At 42.5% G+C, this 18,947-nt stretch overlaps 1 protein-coding gene across 2 annotated transcripts in view; it reads right to left on the reverse strand.

The window, feature by feature from the left end:
- The window catches only part of KIF25 (kinesin family member 25), a 133,481-nt gene that overhangs the window by 67,130 nt on the left and 47,404 nt on the right, over nt 1-18,947 (reverse strand). For both annotated transcript variants that reach the window (XM_077486588.1, XM_077486589.1), the window contains exons 8-9: nt 12,243-12,310; nt 3,785-3,859 (exon numbers count right to left, since the gene is read on the reverse strand). In XM_077486588.1, the coding sequence (XP_077342714.1) occupies nt 3,785-3,859; nt 12,243-12,310 (143 nt within the window). The remainder of the gene's footprint in view (nt 1-3,784; nt 3,860-12,242; nt 12,311-18,947) is intronic.

Below are 18,947 nucleotides of genomic sequence, written 5' to 3' on the forward strand. Positions count from 1 at the left end.
ACTCTACACACACAGTAGAACATGCCAGGCACACTCACACCCCCCCTTTACCCCCCGATCACCCCCCCAATTACCCCTGCCCCCCAGTCACAGTGACACCAATGTCATTTATTTTTTATTTTTTTTTGCATTGGTGTCATTTGTGACTGTAATAACTGTTAGGGCAGTTAGAGTTAGCCCCCTTTAGTTCTAATGTACCCCCCCTAACCCCCCAATAAAGGTTTAACCCCGTGATCACCCCCCGTCGCCAGTGTCACCAAGGCTGGGTTCACATTGCAGCGGTTTATGAGAACGAATGTGATTCGCACCGCACTGCAGTGCAAATCACATCCGATCTCTGTGCGATTCGAGTTCAGCCATTCGCCGCACCCGCCACACCCGCCGCACCCGCCGCAAATTCGCACGGGACCCTTTTTTTGGCCCGCAGCAGAATCGGATCGCATGGGTGTTCACACCATGCGATCCGAGTTTGCAGATCGCACTGCGATATGCGAACTGATCTGGGGGTGTCAGTAACATTTCACTGACACTCCCAGCAGTTCGCATAGGGCAGTGTGAACTGCCGCCGGGAGGCATGCGATGCGGGAACCCGCCGCGGATTCGCGGCGTTTCCGCATCGCTCCAGTGTGAACCCAGCCTAATAAGCGATCATTTTTCTGATCGCCGTATTAGTGTCACAGGTGACGCTAGTTAGGCAGGTAGGTATTTAGGTTCGCCGCAGCTTTTTATAGCGCCAGGGACCCCCATATACTACCGCATAAAGCCCCCTGATTGCCCCCTAGTTAACCCTTTCACCTGTGATCACCATATAACTGTTACAGGTGACGCTGGTTGGTTAGTTATTTTTTTATAGTTTCAGGGCACCCGCCATTTATTACCTAATAAAGGTTTAACCCCCTGATCACCCGGCGGGTGTCATTTGTGACTAATAACTGTTAGAGCAGTTAGGGTTAGCCCCCTTTAGTTCTAAGGTACCCCCCTAACCCCCCCAATAAAGGTTTAACCCCGTGATCACCCCCCGTCGCCAGTGTCACTAAGGCTGGGTTCACATTGCAGCGGTTTATGAGAACGGATGTGATTCGCACCGCACTGCAGTGCAAATCACATCCGATCTCTGTGCGATTCGAGTTCAGCCATTCGCCGCACCCGCCGCACCCGCCACACCCGCCGCACCCGCCGCAAATTCGCACGGGACCCTTTTTTTGGCCCGCAGCAGAATCGGATCGCATGGGTGTTCACACCATGCGATCCGAGTTTGCAGATCGCACTGCGATATGCGAACTGATCTGGGGGTGTCAGTAACATTTCACTGACACTCCCAGCAGTTCGCATAGGGCAGTGTGAACTGCCGCCGGGAGGCATGCGATGCGGGAACCCGCCGCGCATTCGTGGCGTTCCCGCATCGCTCCAGTGTGAACCCAGCCTAATAAGCGATCGTTTTTCTGATCGCTGTATTAGTGTCACAGGTGACGCTAGTTAGGCAGGTAGGTATTTAGGTTCGCCGCAGCTTTTTATAGCGCCAGGGACCCCCATATACTACCGCATAAAGCCCCCTGATTGCCCCCTAGTTAACCCTTTCACCAGTGATCACCATATAACTGTTACAGGTGACGCTGGTTGGTTAGTTATTTTTTTATAGTTTCAGGGCACCCGCCATTTATTACCTAGTCTCACTAGTGTACCCCTAAATTTAGGGGTGTCTACTTTCCAAAATGGGGTCATTTGGGGGGGGTTTGTGCCATCTTGGCATTTTATGGCCTTCAAAACTGTAACGCCCTTAGAAAGCCTGAAGGCGGTGCTTGGTTTTCGGGGCCCCGTACGCGGCTAGGCTCCCAAAAAGTCCCACATATGTGGTATCCCCGTACTCAGGAGAAGCAGCAGAATTTATTTTGGGGTGTCATTTCACATATGCCCATGGCATGCGTGAGCAATATATCATTTAGTGACAACTTTGTGAAAAAAAAAAAAAAGTTTGTAATTTTCCCGCAACTTGTGGCAAAATATAAAATATTCCATGGACTCAACATGCCTCTCAGCAAATAGCTTGGGGTGTCTACTTTCTAAAATGGGGTCATTTGTGGGGGTTTTGTGCCATCTTGGCATTTTATGGCCTTCAAAACTGTAATAGGTAGTGAGAAGTGAACTCAAAAATTTACGCCCTTAGAAAGCCTGAAGGCGGTGCTTGGTTTTCGGGGCCCCGTACGCAGCTAGGCTCCCAAAAAGTCCCACATATGTGGTATCCCCGTACTCAGGAGAAGCAGCAGAATTTATTTTGGGGTGTCATTTCACATATGCCCATGGCATGCATGAGCAATATATCATTTAGTGACAACTTTGTGAAAAAAAAAAAAATAAAGTTTGTAATTTTCCCGCAACTTGTGGCAAAATATAAAATATTCCATGAACTCAACATGCCTCTCAGCAAATAGCTTGGGGTGTCTACTTTCTAAAATGGGGTCATTTGTGGGGGTTTTGTGCCATCTTGGCATTTTATGGCCTTCAAAACTGTAATAGGTAGTGAGAAGTGAACTCAAAAATTTACGCCCTTAGAAAGCCTGAAGGCGGTGCTTGGTTTTCGGGGCCCCGTACGCGGCTAGGCTCCCAAAAAGTCCCACATATGTGGTATCCCCGTACTCAGGAGAAGCAGCAGAATTTATTTTGGGGTGTCATTTCACATACGCCCATAGCATGTGTGAGCAATATATCATTTAGTGACAACTTTGTGTAAAAAAAAAAAAATATTATTATTTTTGTCATTATTCAATCGCTTGAGGCAAAAAAATAAAATATTCAATGGGCTCAACATGCCTCTTATCAATTTCCTTAGGGGGTCTACTTTCCAAAATGGGGTCATTTGGGGGGGTTTTGTACTGCCCTGCCATTTTAGCACCTCAAGAAATGAGATAGGCAGTCGTAAACTAAAAGCTGCGTAAATTCCAGAAAACGTACCTTAGTTTGTAGATGTGACAACTTTTGCGCAAACCAATAAATATACAATTATTGACTTTTTTTTTTACCAAAGACATGTGGCTGAATACATTTTGGCCTAAATGTATGACTAAAATTGAGTTTATTGGATTTTTCTAATAACAAAAAGTAGAAAATATCATTTTTTTTCAAAATTTGCGGTCTTTTTACGTTTATATCGCAAAAAATAAAAATCGCAGAGGCAATCAAATACCATCAAAAGAAAGCTCTATTTGTGGGAAGAAAAGGACGCAAATTTTGTTTGGGTACAATTACCAGTTAAAGCAGCGTAGTGCCAAAGTGTAAAAAGACCTCTGGTCATTTACCAGCAAAATGGTCCGGTCTGAAAGTGCGGTCTACTCAGATAATTTGTAATAAAAACATCTTTGCCATTCTGAAGCTTCCCTCCAACCACTTTTCATATTATTTTATATATATTGTGATTCTGTACTTGCTAAATATGCTGCAGAAATCTTCCTCTACTGAGTCTGGCTGCAACCATTTTAACTGTGGGCAGCTGAAACTGCTGTCTGTTCACTTCCTGGATTTACACAGACACACAGAGGCCAGCTCTGCAGCTCTCATTGGCCGTCTGATGACTCAGCCCCCCCCCCCCCTCCCTTCCTGGCAAATGAGAGTGACAGAGAGAGCTGTGCATGATGTCATAAGCCTAGGCTAATGACCAGACAAGAAACAGGAAGTGGGCTGTATAAGGTATTTACTGACATAAAAAAAATGTTTTACTATCCAAAGTTAAAACAACAAGAACAGAAAATTGAAAAAATGACTGAAGGTCCGCTTTTAAACATTTTCTTACCCATCCAGTACAGATGTAATAAGGGGTCTCACTTCTTCAAATACTGCACTTTGAGATTCATGTGGCTTGAACACTCTGTAGGAAAAAAATAATTTCACAGTGTTGCTGAGCAAGGTGAATTTAGGGGTGTAACAGAGTATATGGTTCAATGTTTAAAGTAGAACTGAAGGCAAAACTTTTTTTTTTTACTCTGGAAAGAGCAAGAGAGGGTTATAACTAGAGGTCGGCCGATATATCGGCCGATATTTGCCGTTTTTTAAATAATCGGCATCGGCCGATTGTGCTGATAAAAAGCCGATTTAGAACTACAGCGGGACTTTGAAATGACTTCTGTAATAGAAGTCAGTGTAAGTTGCCTGAGTCGTCATAGAAACGTCTTTCCTCCTCTCTGGGCAGGCTGCCAAGAAAAGAACAGAAAGATACAATGTTTACACTTGAATGAATAAAATCATCTCTGTGTGTAGAGTTCTCAGTTTAACCATTTAAAGACTAAATCTTTTCTGACACTTGTTGCTTACAAGTAAAAATCCTGTATTTTCTGCCAGAAAATCACTTAGACCCCCCAAAAATTATATATATTTTTTTAGCAGAGATCCTAGGGAATAAAATAGTGGTTGTTGCAATAGTTTATGTCACACGGCATTTGCACAGAGGTCTTTCAAATGCATTTTTTGGGGAAAAAAATACACTATTTAAAAGATAAAAATAAAATAAAAACAGTAAAGTTAGGCGATTTTTTTTTTTCGTCCAAAAGTTTTGACTACCTGTTTTTATTTAATATATAGTTTTTTTTTTTTTTTATCTAAATCATACATACAAGTAAACTGATTGGATGTTTGTTTTGTTTAATAAATGTTTAAATGTAAGAAATTTTCTGTATCACTTATGAAGACTGCTTTCACACTGGAGCGGGCAGGCGTTGATGGTAAAACGCAAGTTTTAGCGGCTCTTTACCATCATTTTAGCGGTGCTATTTGGCTGCTAGTGGGGCACATATAACCCAGCTAGCGGCCAAGGAAGAGGTTAAATGTGCCCATGAAGCACTGCTGCCAAATCGCATTGCATGCGCTTCGGCAGTGGTGCCCATTCATATCAATGGGCAGGAGTGGGGGAGGAGCGGTATACACCACTCCAAACGTGCTGCTTGCAGGACTTTTTTTTTTTAAGATCCTGCCAGCGCATCGCCTCAGTGTGAAAGCACTCTGTCTTTCACACAGACTGCAGGGGAGCCATTTTGCAGGCACTTTACAGGCGCTATTTTTAGCCCAAAAGCGCCTGAAAAATGCCCCAGTGGGAAAGGTGTGTTAGATCAAGGGGGATTAAAAAAAAAAATAATAATAAAAAAGGGAAAAAAATAAATAAATAAAATAAAATCGGCCTAACATATCGGCCCAAAAAAATCGGCATCATATATCGGCTATCGGCCGCCATGATTTCTAAATATCGGCATCGGCCAGAGAAAAACCCATAATCGGTCGACCTCTAGTTATAACCCCTGTCAGTTTTTTCATTGCCATTTGTGTCCCATTTGGGAGGTTTCCATTCACTCCCTGTCCTATATCCGCATCAGAAAGTCCCGACAAAGTGAAGGAAGTCCCTGGTAGTCACCAGGGTCACCAGAATTAGTGTCCCTTTTGGAGCTGTTGTCCCCTCTACTTCTGCTTAGATGACCACTCAAAATGTGTTATTTTCTTTCACTTTTAATAAAAACAGTCACCAGGATAAATAGAGAGGGCAAATCTCCCTCACAAGGGCACAAACAGCAATGAAAACATAGCAGGTTTCTAAACTCTAAATAGAAAAAAAACGTTGCCTTCACTCAGAGCTGGGACAAGGGGTGGCTAGAAAGGCTGCTGCCTTGTGGCATCATGTGAGGTGGAGGGACACCACAAGGAGGTTGGGGATTTGGGGGGAGGGGGGTGTCAGGGTTATAATTGTTCAAGGAGGGGAAATTTGGGGGGATGTGCTAAGAGTGATGATTTCAGGGGATCTGTGTTGGGATGGGGGAAAATTATTTGTGCTAGGAGGGGGAATTTTGGGGGGTTTGTGCTGGAAAAGGTAATATTTAAGGAGAGAGAGAATTTGTGCTAAGAGGGGGATTTATTTGGGGGGGGGGGGTTGTGCTAGCAGGGATTATTGAGGGTATTTTTGCAAGGATGGGGGATTGGGGAAAATGTGTGCAGGGAGGGTGGATTTGGAGTGGGGAAGAAGATGATTTGTGCTGGGGGGAAATGTGAGGGGTAGGGGATTTGTACTAGGAGGGGGGAATTTTTTTCAGGGGGGTGGATTTGTACTTGCGGCATATGGGGAATTAGAGAAGTTGAGCGGGGGGGGGGGGGGAGCAAAGATTCATGCTGGGAATGGGATTTCAGAAGGGGCAGAATTGTATTGGGAAAAGGGAGAATTTATGCTTAGAGAGTAGGCATGCAGATTAGTGCTCCATTCTTTTTTTTGGGGAGAGGGGATTTTTGCTGACACATAATTACAGGACAATTACAGGACAATTTTATGGTACAGTTTATTGAGGCCCCAACTAGGAATGATGCTCTGTTGGACCTGGTAATCTCAAACCATGCAGAACGTATTACTAATGTTCAGATAAAGGAACATCTGGGTAGCAGTGACCATAACATGATTTCATTTGATGTTAGCTGTAAGCAAAAATCACATACGGGAAAGATAAAAACACTTAATTTCAAGAGAGCAAATTTTCCAAGGATGAGGGCTGCTCTCCAGGACTTAGACTGGGAGAGAATATTGGCACCAATGGGCACAGAACAGAAATGGGAATTCTTCAAAAAGCTTGTTTGTGATCTCACGGCAAAGTATATTCCCATGGGCAATAAGTTTAAAAGGTTAAAAATAAAGCCGATGTGGCTCACGGCCAAAGTTAAAAAAGCTATAAACTATAAAAAAAGAGCTTTCAAAAAATATAAAAATATAAAAATGAAGGAACACTAGTGTCATTTAAATGTTACAAGGAATTTAACAGAATATGTAAAAAGGAAATCAAGGATGCAAAAATTCAAAATGAAAGACAAATTGCAAAAGACAGTAGGACAAACCCCAAAAAATTCTTCAAATATATTAATAGTAAAAAGGTGAAGTCTGAGCATGTAGGCCCTTTGCAAAATAATCTGGAGTGGGTGACTGGGGACAAAGAGAAGGCTAACTTATTCAATACTTTCTTCAGCTCTGTGTATACAAAGGAGCATGGGGGAGCTCATGTCCACAATGGGGGTGGTACTGACGCAGCCCCTAATCCACAATGGCTCATAAGTGATATGGTCCAGAAATATTTGGACAGAATAAAGGTGGAGAAAGCACCTGGACCTGATGGCATCCACCCACGGATCCTAAAAGAATTGAGCTCTGTAATTTCAAAGCCATTGTATCTAATTTTTAGGGACTCATTAATGACAGGAATAGTACCACTGGATTGGCGCAGGGCCAATGTGGTGCCTATATTTAAAAAGGGAACAAAGTCTTTACCAAGTAATTATAGACCCGTTAGTTTAACTTCTATAGCTGGGAAGATACTGGAGGGATTAATAAAAGACCACATAGATGAGTTCTTGCAGGAAAAAAATATTTTGAGCAACAGACAGCATGGATTCATGAAAGACAGGAGTTGTCAGACAAACCTGATTTATTTTTATGAGGTGGTAAGTAAAACCTTGGACAGAGGGGTGGCGGTGGACGTGATATATTTGGATTTTGCAAAAGCATTCGATACTGTTCCGCACACACGGCTCATGTGTAAGGTAAAGGCTACAGGTTTGGAAACATCAGTTTGTAGATGGATAGAAAACTGGCTAAAAGACAGAATTCAGAGAGTAGTGGTTAATGATTCTTACTCTGAATGGTCTAAGGTTATGAGTGGTGTACCCCAAGGTTCAGTGCTGGGACCCTTACTTTTTAATATCTTTATAAATGATATTGGGTCTGGGATCAAGAGTAACATTTCCGTCTTTGCAGATGACACCAAGCTATGTGGTGCAATAACGTCCTTACAGGATGTCACCAATTTACAAGCAGACCTCAATGCTCTGTCTAATTGGGCGACTATGTGGCAGATGAGGTTTAATGTTGAGAAATGTAAGGTTATGCACTTGGGGGCTAAGAATATGCATGCATCATACACGCTAGGGGGAGTACAACTGGGGGAATCCATAGTGGAGAAGGATCTGGGGGTTTTGGTAGATCATAAGCTCAATAATAGCATGCAATGCCAAGCTGCGGTTTCCAAAGCGAGCAAAGTCCTTTCTTGTATTAAGAGAGGTATGTACTCCAGAGAGAGAGATATCATTTTGCCCCTGTTCAAATCATTAGTAAGACCTCATCTGGAATATGCCGTTCAGTTTTGGGCACCAGTTCTCAAAAAGGATATCGGGGAACTGGAGAAAGTGCAGAGAAGGGCAACCAAACTGATAAGAGGCATGGAGCAACTCAGCTATGAGGAAAGATTAGAGGAACTGAATTTATTCACTCTTGATAAGAGGAGATTAAGGGGGGATTTGATCAACATGTACAAATATATAAGGGGTCCATATAGGGAACTTGGTGTCGAGTTATTCACTTTAAAGTCAACAAAGAGGACAAGGGGGCACTCTTTACGTCTAGAGGAGAGGAGATTTCATCTCCAAATACGGAAAAGTTTCTTCACAGTAAGAGCTGTGAAAATGTGGAATAGACTCCCTGCAGAGGTGGTTATGGCCAGCTCAGTGGATTGCTTTAAGAAAGGCCTGGATTATTTCCTAAGTGTACGTAATATAACTGAGTACTAAAATTTATAGGTAAAGTTGATCCGGGGAAAATCCGATTGCCTCTCGGGGGATCAGGAAGGAATTTTTTCCCCTGCTTTAGCAAATTGGATCATGCTCTGCTGGGGTTTTTTGCCTTCCTCTGGATCAACTGTGGGTATAGAATTGGGTATATGGGCTGGTATATGTATGTGTATATATATATATATATATATATATATGTGTATATATATATATATATATATGTATGTATGTGTGTATATGTGTATATATATATGTATAGTATATTTTATTTTATTTATTTTTATTTTATTTTTTTTGGTTGAACTGGATGGACTTGTGTCTTTTTTCAACCTGACTAACTATGTAACTATGTATAATGGTTATACATCTTGGGGAGGGGGCGCGCATTTCGGCCTGTTTTTCTTGGGCTCTAGGTGACCTTGTCCCGGGACTGCCTTCAATTATGCTTTAATGACTAAGCTATGTATACACTGTGCCCAAACACGCACCGGACCCTTTTTCAATCCAGATTGCGGCTGCCCCGGACATGTGTGAACTGGCTCCATTGAGAGATGGTCACGCTTGCCTGCGATTTGAATGCGGGGAAACCCACATTTCCATATGCTCATTACAAATGTAAGATTTTTATGCACTTGTCACTGCGGAGTGCTGTGCTAAGGAATCCTTTCTAACAGTGGTGTGCATAAGTCCGTATCTTTATAACTTTTTTTGTACATAGGAAAGAAATCATCCCAAAAATGATAAATACCTGTTTTAATCTCACACTTTATTTTAGAAGCAGTGATGCCATCACTGGGTCTCTGTGCTTCTTTATGTAGTGCAATCAGACCAAGGCTGTTGGGAGGTATCGTCAGGGTGCCATACATAGCTTCCTGCAAATACCACAGCACCCTGCCTCAGTTCTCCTCCCAAGCCCTCAACTTTCATGCAAGAAGTGGGCTGGCTCTTGGAAGGAATTAGGAAAATATCGAAATACCTTCACAGGTGGGTATCATCCTTGGGGAGTGGGAGTTCCTAGGCAGAATGCGTTTGCTTGCATACTGACCTAGGTAACCAAACATGTGATTCTGAGCCTCCATTATTGAAAGACCTGAAATCCAATGAATGATAGAGGCAGGCCAGGGAAAGTACTAGATGATGTTGGATGTCCTCTAATCTGGAAATGGAAATGGGGGTTCCATATGACTTGCTGGAGCTTTGAAATGCACACTGTGTGCAATAAAATCATAGTAAGCAACTTTAGTACAGTAGAGGGGTCTGTACAACTCTGCATGACTGAAGGTAAGGCTGAATTTCTAGCTCTTTGACTGCAAGTAACTTACTTCATATACTATGGTAGTCTCTATCCTGGCTAACCAGTCATGTATAGGATATGTCAGAGATATAAGTAGAACTTTCAGGGCCCCAGTGCAAGAAACCATGAAGGGCCCCCCAACCCCTGACCGAAGCCCTTCCCTCTGGGCCAGGGGCCTGTCACACTGATCCTGGGGCCCTTTACTCCCATCGTGAGGCCCTTTATTATGGTCCCACAGCAGGACCCGTTCACATGTTCTGGTGTGGGCCCCCATCTTGGCACATCACCCCCCCCCACACGATGGCAGAACGCCAAGGCCCAGTCGCAACTGCAACCTTTGCAGCCCTGGCAGTTCAACCACTGGCTGGTGTCAGAAGTTTTTACTTTTGTTATTTTATCTTGGAGCATCAGGACCTAGGTTGGAGGGGCAGTGGGGATAGCATATAGAAGAACTAATGCCCTCAATTTTCCTCCTGCAGCTGCTGAAAGCCTGCAGGAGTGAGAGGAGAAGCAGGCTTTCAGCAGCTGCAGGAGGAAAATAGAGGGCATCTGTTCCTATATATAATTATATATTTATTTATTTTATATATATACAGTGCCTTGCGAAAGTATTCGGCCCCCTTGAACTTTTCAACCTTTTGCCACATTTCAGGCTTCAATCATAAAGATATAAAATTTAAATTTTTTGTGAAGAATCACCAACAAGTGGGACACAATTGTGAAGTGGAACGAAATCTATTGGATAATTTTAACTTTTTTAGCAAATAAAAAACTGAAAAGTGGTGCGTGCAAAATTATTCGGCCCCTTTACTTTCAGTGCAGCAAACTCACTACAGAAGTTCAGCGAGGATCTCTGAATGATCCAATGTTGTCCTAAATGACTGATGGTGATAAATAGAATCCACCTGTGTGTAATCAAGTCTCTGTATAAATGCACCTGCTCTGTGATAGTCTCAGGGTTCTGTTGAAAGCGCAGAGAGCATCATGAAGACCAAGGAACACACCAGGCAGGTCCATAATACTGTTGTGGAGAAGTTTAAAGCCGGATTTGGATACAAAAAGATTTCCCAAGCTTTAAACATCCCAAGGAGCACTGTGCAAGCGATCATTTTGAAATGAAAGGAGTATCAGACCACTGCAAATCTACCAAGACCTGGTCGTCCCTCTAAACTTTCAGCTCAGACAAGGAGAAGACTGATCAGAGATGCAGCCAAGAGGCCCATGATCACTCTGGATGAACTGCAGAGAACTACAGCTGAGGTGGGAGAGTCTGTCCATAGGACAACAATCAGTCGTACACTGCACAAATCTGGCCTTTATGGAAGAGTGGCAAGAAGAAAGCCATTTCTCAAAGATATCCATAAAAAGTGTCATCTAAAGTTTGCCACAAGCCACCTGGGAGACACACCAAACATGTGGAAGAAGGTGCTCTGGTCAGATGAAACCAAAATCGAACTTTTTGCCCACAATGCAAAACGATATGTTTGGCGTAAAAGCAACACAGCTCATCACCCTCAACACACCATCCCCACTGTCAAACATGGTGGTGGCAGCATCATGGTTTAGGCCTGCTTTTCTTCAGCAGGGACAGGGAAGATGGTTAAAATTGAGGGGAAGATGGATGCAGCCAAATACAGGACCATTCTGGATGAAAACCTGTTGGAGTTTGCAAACGACCTGAAACTGGGACGGAGATTTATCTTCCAACAAGACAATGATCCCAAACATACAGCAAAATCTACAAAGGAATGGTTCACAAATAAACGTATCCAGGTGTTAGAATGGCCAAGTCAAAGTCCAGACCTGAATCCAATCGAGAATCTGTGGAAAGAGCTGAAAACTGCTGTTCACAAACGCTCTCCATCCAACCTCACTGAGCTCGAGCTGTTTTGCAAGGAAGAATGGGCAAGAATTTCAGTCTCTCGATGTGCAAAACTGATAGAGACATACCCCAAGCGACTTGCAGCTGTAATCGCAGCAAAAGGTGGCTATACAAAGTATTAACGCAAGGGGGCCGAATAATTTTGCATGCCCCACTTTTCATTTTTTTATTAGTTAAAAAAGTTTCAAAAATCCAATAGATTTCGTTCCACTTCACAATTGTGTCCCACTTGTTGGTGATTCTTCTAAAAAAAATAAAAATTTTATATCTTTATGTTTGAAGCCTGAAATGTGGCAAAAGGTTGAAAAGTTCAAGGGGGCTATATCTTTCACTTGGATGTTATAAGTTGAATGGAGTAAATACACCTGGATAAAACAAAAACTGTGTCTGTCTGCAAAGCGACAAAATGGAATTATTTTAAAGAGGGGTGATTCTTTTTTTTATACCCACTGCATCTACCATACAATAAAATAACTGCCGATTCTAAATTTATACCTTTCAAAATGAAATATTTTATCCACAGCTGGTTGGCCTGGTCGTTTGCATTTTAGCAAAACTGTTTCCTATTTATAAAGCAAATATTACATTAATAAATACAATGCCGGATTTAGAAAGCACATGAAAAAGAACCATTTTGTTAATATAACATAAAAATAGCAATTGGTAATGAAGCTATGCAAAATATAACAGCACATATGAGGTCATCAGAAATCAGTTATTTTTTAACTGAGCTGACTAAAGAAAATTAAACCCTTATTGGTTGTTAGGAGTTATTGCATTTTGCACACCCTATCTGCTCTTTGCTCTGCCTTACTGAACACATTTGAATATACAGTATAACCAAGTTATCCTAAAATAATATTGATAATAAATATTAATACATCATGTAACCTAGCTGACAAAAAAATGGCAGAGAGCACCTCTCATTCTATGGTATTTGAACAATGCACAAATCATTGTTTACATATAATTTTTTCATGTAGAAAGAAATCTGTCAGATATTATACAATTTACATACAAATCATAATTACTTAAAGTGTATGTTCAGCCCAAACTTTGCTTTATAGTCTTTATAGTATGGGAAAGGATTGGAGCCCCTGTCAGGTTTTACTTCTATCTGGTGCACTGTCACAGGGATTTTCCCTTAATTACTGTTCTAATGACAGCTATTACACAAGCCAGCAAGTGAAAATATGCAACTCTTTTTTGTGGGGAAAAAAAAAAGAAGAAAATATGCAACTCAGATGGCAATAAAATAGTTGAATATCGAAGAAAAGGACTGCAGACAACATTTCTTTCCATATTTTTACATGACAAAGGGATTGATTTACTAAAGTAAATAGACTGTGGAAGTCGATATGTACGCTAACACCTTACTGTATTTGTTACTCTTTAGGGTTGATTTACTAAGGGCAAAAAGACTGTCCACTTTGCAAGTGCAGATGCACTCATTTTCCCCAGAGCTTATTGAAGCTCTGATTTCCATCATCCAATCATGTGCAAACAGAAAATGCTTTTTTTTTGTTCTTGCGCATGATTGGGTATTCTCTTCAAAGTGAAACTATTCCATAGTCTCTGGTTCATGGGGAAAATGAGTGCAGGTCTTTTTGCCCTTAGTAAATCAACCCTAAAGAGTAACAAATACAGTAAGGTCTTAGCGTACATATTGACGTTCAGTAATAGAAAAGAAAAAACTTTTCCCATTAATGTTCACACAGATCAAAACATAAAAACTAGTACTCTAGCTCTTACATTAGGAGAAAAGAGAGAAGGAAAAGGTCAATAGGGAAGGAAAAAGGAAGTGCAGTGTTCCAATTCAGCAAATGGACTAATTGTCAATGGAAGGTCATGAATAAATAGATAATACAGTGTCTTGAAAAAGTATTCATACCCCATTGAAATTTTCCACATTTTGTCATGTTACAACCAAAAACGTAAACATATTTTATTGGGATTTTATGTGATAGACCCACACAAAGTGGCACATAATTGTGAAGTGGAAGGAAAATGATAAAAGGTTTTCAAAATGCTTTACAAATAAATATGTGAAAAGTGTGGTGTGCATTTGTATTCAGCCCCCCTAATTCAATACTTTGTAGAACCACCTTTTGCTGCAATTACAGCTGCAAGTATTTTGGGGATGTTTCTACCAGCTTTGCACCTCTAGAGAGTGACATTTTTGCCCATTCTTCTTTGCAAAAAAGCTCAAGCTCTGTCAGATTGAGCGGAGAGCGTCTGTGAACAGCAATTTTCAAGTTTTGCCACAGATTCTCAATTGGATTTAGGTCTGAACTTTGACTGGGCAATTCTAACACATGAATATGTTTTAATCTTAACCATTCCACTGTAGCTCTGGTTGTATGTCTCAAGTCTTTTTCAGACTCTAACAGGTTTTCTTCTAAGATTGCCCTGTATTTGGTTCCATCCATCCTCCCATCAACTCAGACCAGCTTCCTTGTCCCTGCTGAAGCAAAGCATGCCCACAATATGATGCTTCCACCGCCATGTTTCACGGTAGGGATGGTGTGTTCAGGGTGATGTGCAGTGTTCGTTTTCTGCCACACATAGCATTTTGCTTTTAGGCCAAAAAGTTCAATTTTGGTCTCATCTGACCAGAGCAACGTCTAGCACATGGCTTCTAGCAAACTGCAAACGGGACGTCTTATGGCTTTGTTTCAACAATAGCTTTCTTCTTGCCACTCTTCCATAAAGGCCAGATTTGTGGAGTGCACGACTAACAGTTGTTCCGTGAACAGATTCTCCCACCTGAGCTTGGGATCTCCACAGCACCTCCAGAGTTACCATGGGCCTCTTGGCTGCTTCTCTGATTAATGATCACCTTGCCCAGCCTGTCAGTTTAGGTGGATGGCCATATCTTGGTAGGTTTGCAGTTGTGCCATTTCCATTTTTTTTATAATGGATTGAACAGTGCTCCGTGACATGTTCAAAGCTTGGGATATTTTTATATAACCTAACCCTGCTTTAAACTTCTCCACAACTTTATCAAAGACCTGTCTGGTTCTTTGCAGCCTGAATGTCTTGTTCACTAAGGTTCTCTAAAAAAACTTCTGAGGGATTCACAGAACAGCTTTATTTATACTAAGAACTAAATTACACACAGGTGGACTCTGTTTACTAATTAGGTGACTTCTGAAGGCAATTGGTTTCACAAAATTTTAGTTAGGGGTATCAGAGTAAAGGGGGCTCACATATTTATTTGTAAAACATTTTGAAAACCATTTATCATTTTCCTTCCACTTCACAATTATGTGCCACTTTGTGTTGGTCTATCACATAAAATCCCAATAAAATACATATTTACGTTTTTGGTTGTAACATGACAAAATGTGGACAATTTCATGGGGTATGAATACTTTTTCAAGGCATTGTATCTATGCAGACAGCTTTTTATTGTTGTTGGTGTCCCTGTTGTAGATTATTCTTCACTTAATGTCTGGTGAAACTCTTCACCATGACGATAATCGAGAGGAAATTACCCCTGAAGTAAACATCCATCAAGGATTCTAATCCATCCCTGCTCTTTTCAAAACTAATAAGAAAAGTTTTAATATATAATTATCCTATGTTTACACCTATGTGTTTTTTAGTGGGACTTGCAGGAACACACTACAGTCCATTTATCCACTTTCCGTCCATGCTATAGCCGAATGAAGGCTACAGCGCAGACCTATATTGCCAGGAGACAGTTAATAGATGTCATCCCATTTGCACACTACCTGCACACTCTGTGATCACTGAGTCAATGAGACTCGGATGATCACAGATCAAAAAAAGGGGCTGGTCCCAGCGGCCAATGACAGCTCATCACGTGATGTAAACAGAAGATCTGTAATCATTTTTTTCCTCCTTTCACTGACAACGTGAGGAGAAAAAAAGCTTATTACCGGGTTCTCTGTAAGGGACATCAGTCCCGAAGAGGAAGAGGCACAGCCACCTCATCGGTGCCCACCAGTGCTACTTGCCAGTGTCCACAGTGCATATCAGTGCCCACCAGTGTATATCAGTGCTACCTAGCAATGCCCACCAGTGGTGCCAATCATTGCCTCATTTGGGGGGCTTCAGTAACCAAAACTGCAGTGTTTAGCCTCCTGTCACATCACAGGAAGCACCTCCATTGTTAACAGAGGACAGATTTAAAATTAGACTTGGGAAACTTAACATTAATAAATCACTGGGACCAGATGGCTTGCACCTGAGGGTACTTAGGGAACTCGGTCAAGTAATTGCCAGACCATTGTTCCTAATTTTTAATGACAGTCTACTGACTGGAATGATACCAGCTGATTGGAGAAAAGCCAATGTAGCACCAATATTTAAAAGGGGCCCAAAATACATCCCTGGGAATTACAGACCAGTTAGCCTAACATCAATAGTATGTAAACTCTTGTAGGGGATGATAAGGGACTTTTAGTAATGAGAACGGTATCATTAGCAGTAATCAGCATGGATTTATGAAGAATCATTCTTGCCAAACCAATCTACTAACCTTCTATGAGGAGGTGAGTTGCCAGCAAGATAAAGGAAGGCCCGCAGACGTGGTGTATCTGGATTTTGCAAAAGCATTTGGCACAGTTCCCCATAAATGTTTACTGTACAAAATAAGGACCATTGGCATGGACCATAGAGTGAGTACATGGATTGAAACCTGTCTACAAACGCGCGTTCAGAGGGTGGTGATAAATGGTCAAGGGTGGGTAGTGGGGTCCCCCAGGGTTCTGTGCTGGGACCAAAAAATGACCTGGAGGATGGGGTAAATAGTTCAATCTCTGTATTTGCGGGCAATACTAAGCTAAGTAGGGCAATAACTTCTCTGCAGGATGTGGAAACCTTGGTTGATAGGCTCAGTAATAGCATGCAATGCCAAGTTGCTGCTAACAAAGAAAAACAGAATATTGGCATGCATTAAAAAGGGGATCAATTCCAGAGATAAAATGATAATTCTCCAGCTCTACAAGACTCTGGTCCGGCTGCACCTGGAGTATGCTGTCCAGTTCTGGGCACCAGTCCTCAGGAAGGATGTACTGGAAATGGAGCGAGTACAAAGAAGGGCAACAAAGCTAATAAAGGGTCTGGAGGATATTAGTTATGAGGAAAGGTTGCGAGCACTGAACTTATTCTCTCTGGAGAAGAGATGCTTGAGAGGGTATATGATTTCAATATTTCAGTATACAAATACCATACTGGTGACCCCACAATAGGGATAAAAAATTTTCGCAAAAGGGAGTTTTACAAGACTCGTGGCCACTCATTAAAATTAGAAGAAAAGAGGTTTATCCTTAAACTACGTAGAGGGTTATTTACTGTAAGAGCGGCAAGGATACATAACGACACGTGTTGTAGTGGGTAGCACTCTCAACTAGCAGTAAAAAGGGTCGCTGGTTTGAATCCCAACCACGACACTACCTGCCTGGAGTTTGTATGTTCTCCCTGTGCCTCTGGGTACTCTGGTTTCCTCCAACACTCCAAAGACATGCTGGTAGGTTAATTGGCTTCTGTTCAAAATTGGCCCTAGTATATGAATGGGGACCTTGGATTTTAGGCTACTTGAGGGTAGGGACCGATGTGAGTGTGCTATGTACAGGGATGGGGAAAATTGTAGACACTCACTCAGGTTGAACTATGTGATGTCACAAGGGGTGGGTACTCTGGCTGACATCACCGGAAATATAAGAACTGGTAGACACCGGCGCTGACACAGCGGAGGGAGCCAGCATCGGAGGAGGACCATTTTTTAACGTTTTATTGTGTCAGTGGCGGTGGAGGAAGACGACCTCACTATAGGGAGAAGACAGCGGAGGGAGAAAAACCCACCAGAGGGAGAAGACACCACTGGAGGGAGAAGAAACCACCGGAGCGAAAAGACAGCGGAGGGAGAAAACATCACCAGAGGGCGAAGACGGTGGAGGAGGAAGACATCACCGGAAGGAGAAGACATGGGAGGGAGAAGACCGGAGGAAGAAGACATCAGTGGTGGCACCGGATACCCCATACTCATTCACATAGGGGGCAGGATCTGGGGGCCCCTTTCTAAAAAGTGTCTTTCAGATTCCAATAAGCCCCCTGCCTGCACATCCCCACAACCACCGGTCAGGGATGTGGGGAAAAGGCCCTTACCCTTTGGAGCGGGGTGACAGAGCCCCACTGCCCCAAAGAACCCCCCCATGTTGAGGTTATAACAACAGTTATAACCTTTTGTACCACCTCTTCTGAGCAGGGCTCTCTTAATCCTCTTGTATTTTATTGTATTGTAACTGTATTGTCTCCCTTTTATATTGTAAAGCGCTGCGTAAATTGCTGGCGCAATATAAATCCTGAATAATAATAATAATAAAACGTGCCTGAAAAATGCATCAAGCGCAGCCCGCATAGATGTGAATCTAGATTTATAGTGCTGTAGTATTTCATCAATTTTATCTATTTAATTTTTGGCTTATATTGCATGTATCGACTATTTTAACTCTATTTAAAGGGAGAGCAAATCAAAATCTGTTTTTTTAAACATCTGTGAGGTTTAAATTTGTCGCCAGCAGACACAGGGCTATTGGGGGTCAAGGAGGGAGGAGAATGCTGCAGGCATAGCTAAGAAGCAAAATCCAGAAACTCAGGGCCACAGTCACAATCAAGTTACCTGGCAACAGGGCGCCAAGGCCGCTGAGACCAAAGGGGGAGCCAAATGGATGGTACAGTCGTGTTTCCAGAGCAACAGGTTGCTGAGTGGCATAACTGCTTGAGTCAGCAGAGATGCGCCAGAAAGCAGCATGATCTAGGAAAGTCTTTACCAGTGGCGGTGCGTCCAAAAGGGTGCACGGGTGGCACCCCCTCTCTCCTTCCATCCCCCTCTAGCACCAATAGATAGATTCATGCATTGCGGGGGTGTTTTTGAGGCACCTGATTAGAGCCATAGGCTCTAAGAGGCGTCAAAAAAAGTTACAGTCACTCAGCTGTGTTAGAAAAGCGAATGGCAAACCGCCTCTCCGCCAATCGGGTGCTCAGATCTGTTATCCGTCACCTGATTGGCTGAAACGACCGGCACTGTGATTGGACGCCTATCAGGCATCCAATCATAGCAGAGGACGGGAAGAGAGGACGGGAGAAGACATCGAGGAGCTGTCCCACCAAGACAGGGTAAGTGCAGATGGCGGGCTAGGGGAAAACTGGCAGCATTTGATATGGCACTCT

Source organism: Lithobates pipiens, unplaced genomic scaffold (assembly GCF_037356315.1).
Source record: "Lithobates pipiens isolate NorthernLeopardFrog02 unplaced genomic scaffold, aLitPip1_a1.2 Scaffold_18, whole genome shotgun sequence".
In the NCBI taxonomy this organism is placed as follows: domain Eukaryota; kingdom Metazoa; phylum Chordata; class Amphibia; order Anura; family Ranidae; genus Lithobates; species Lithobates pipiens.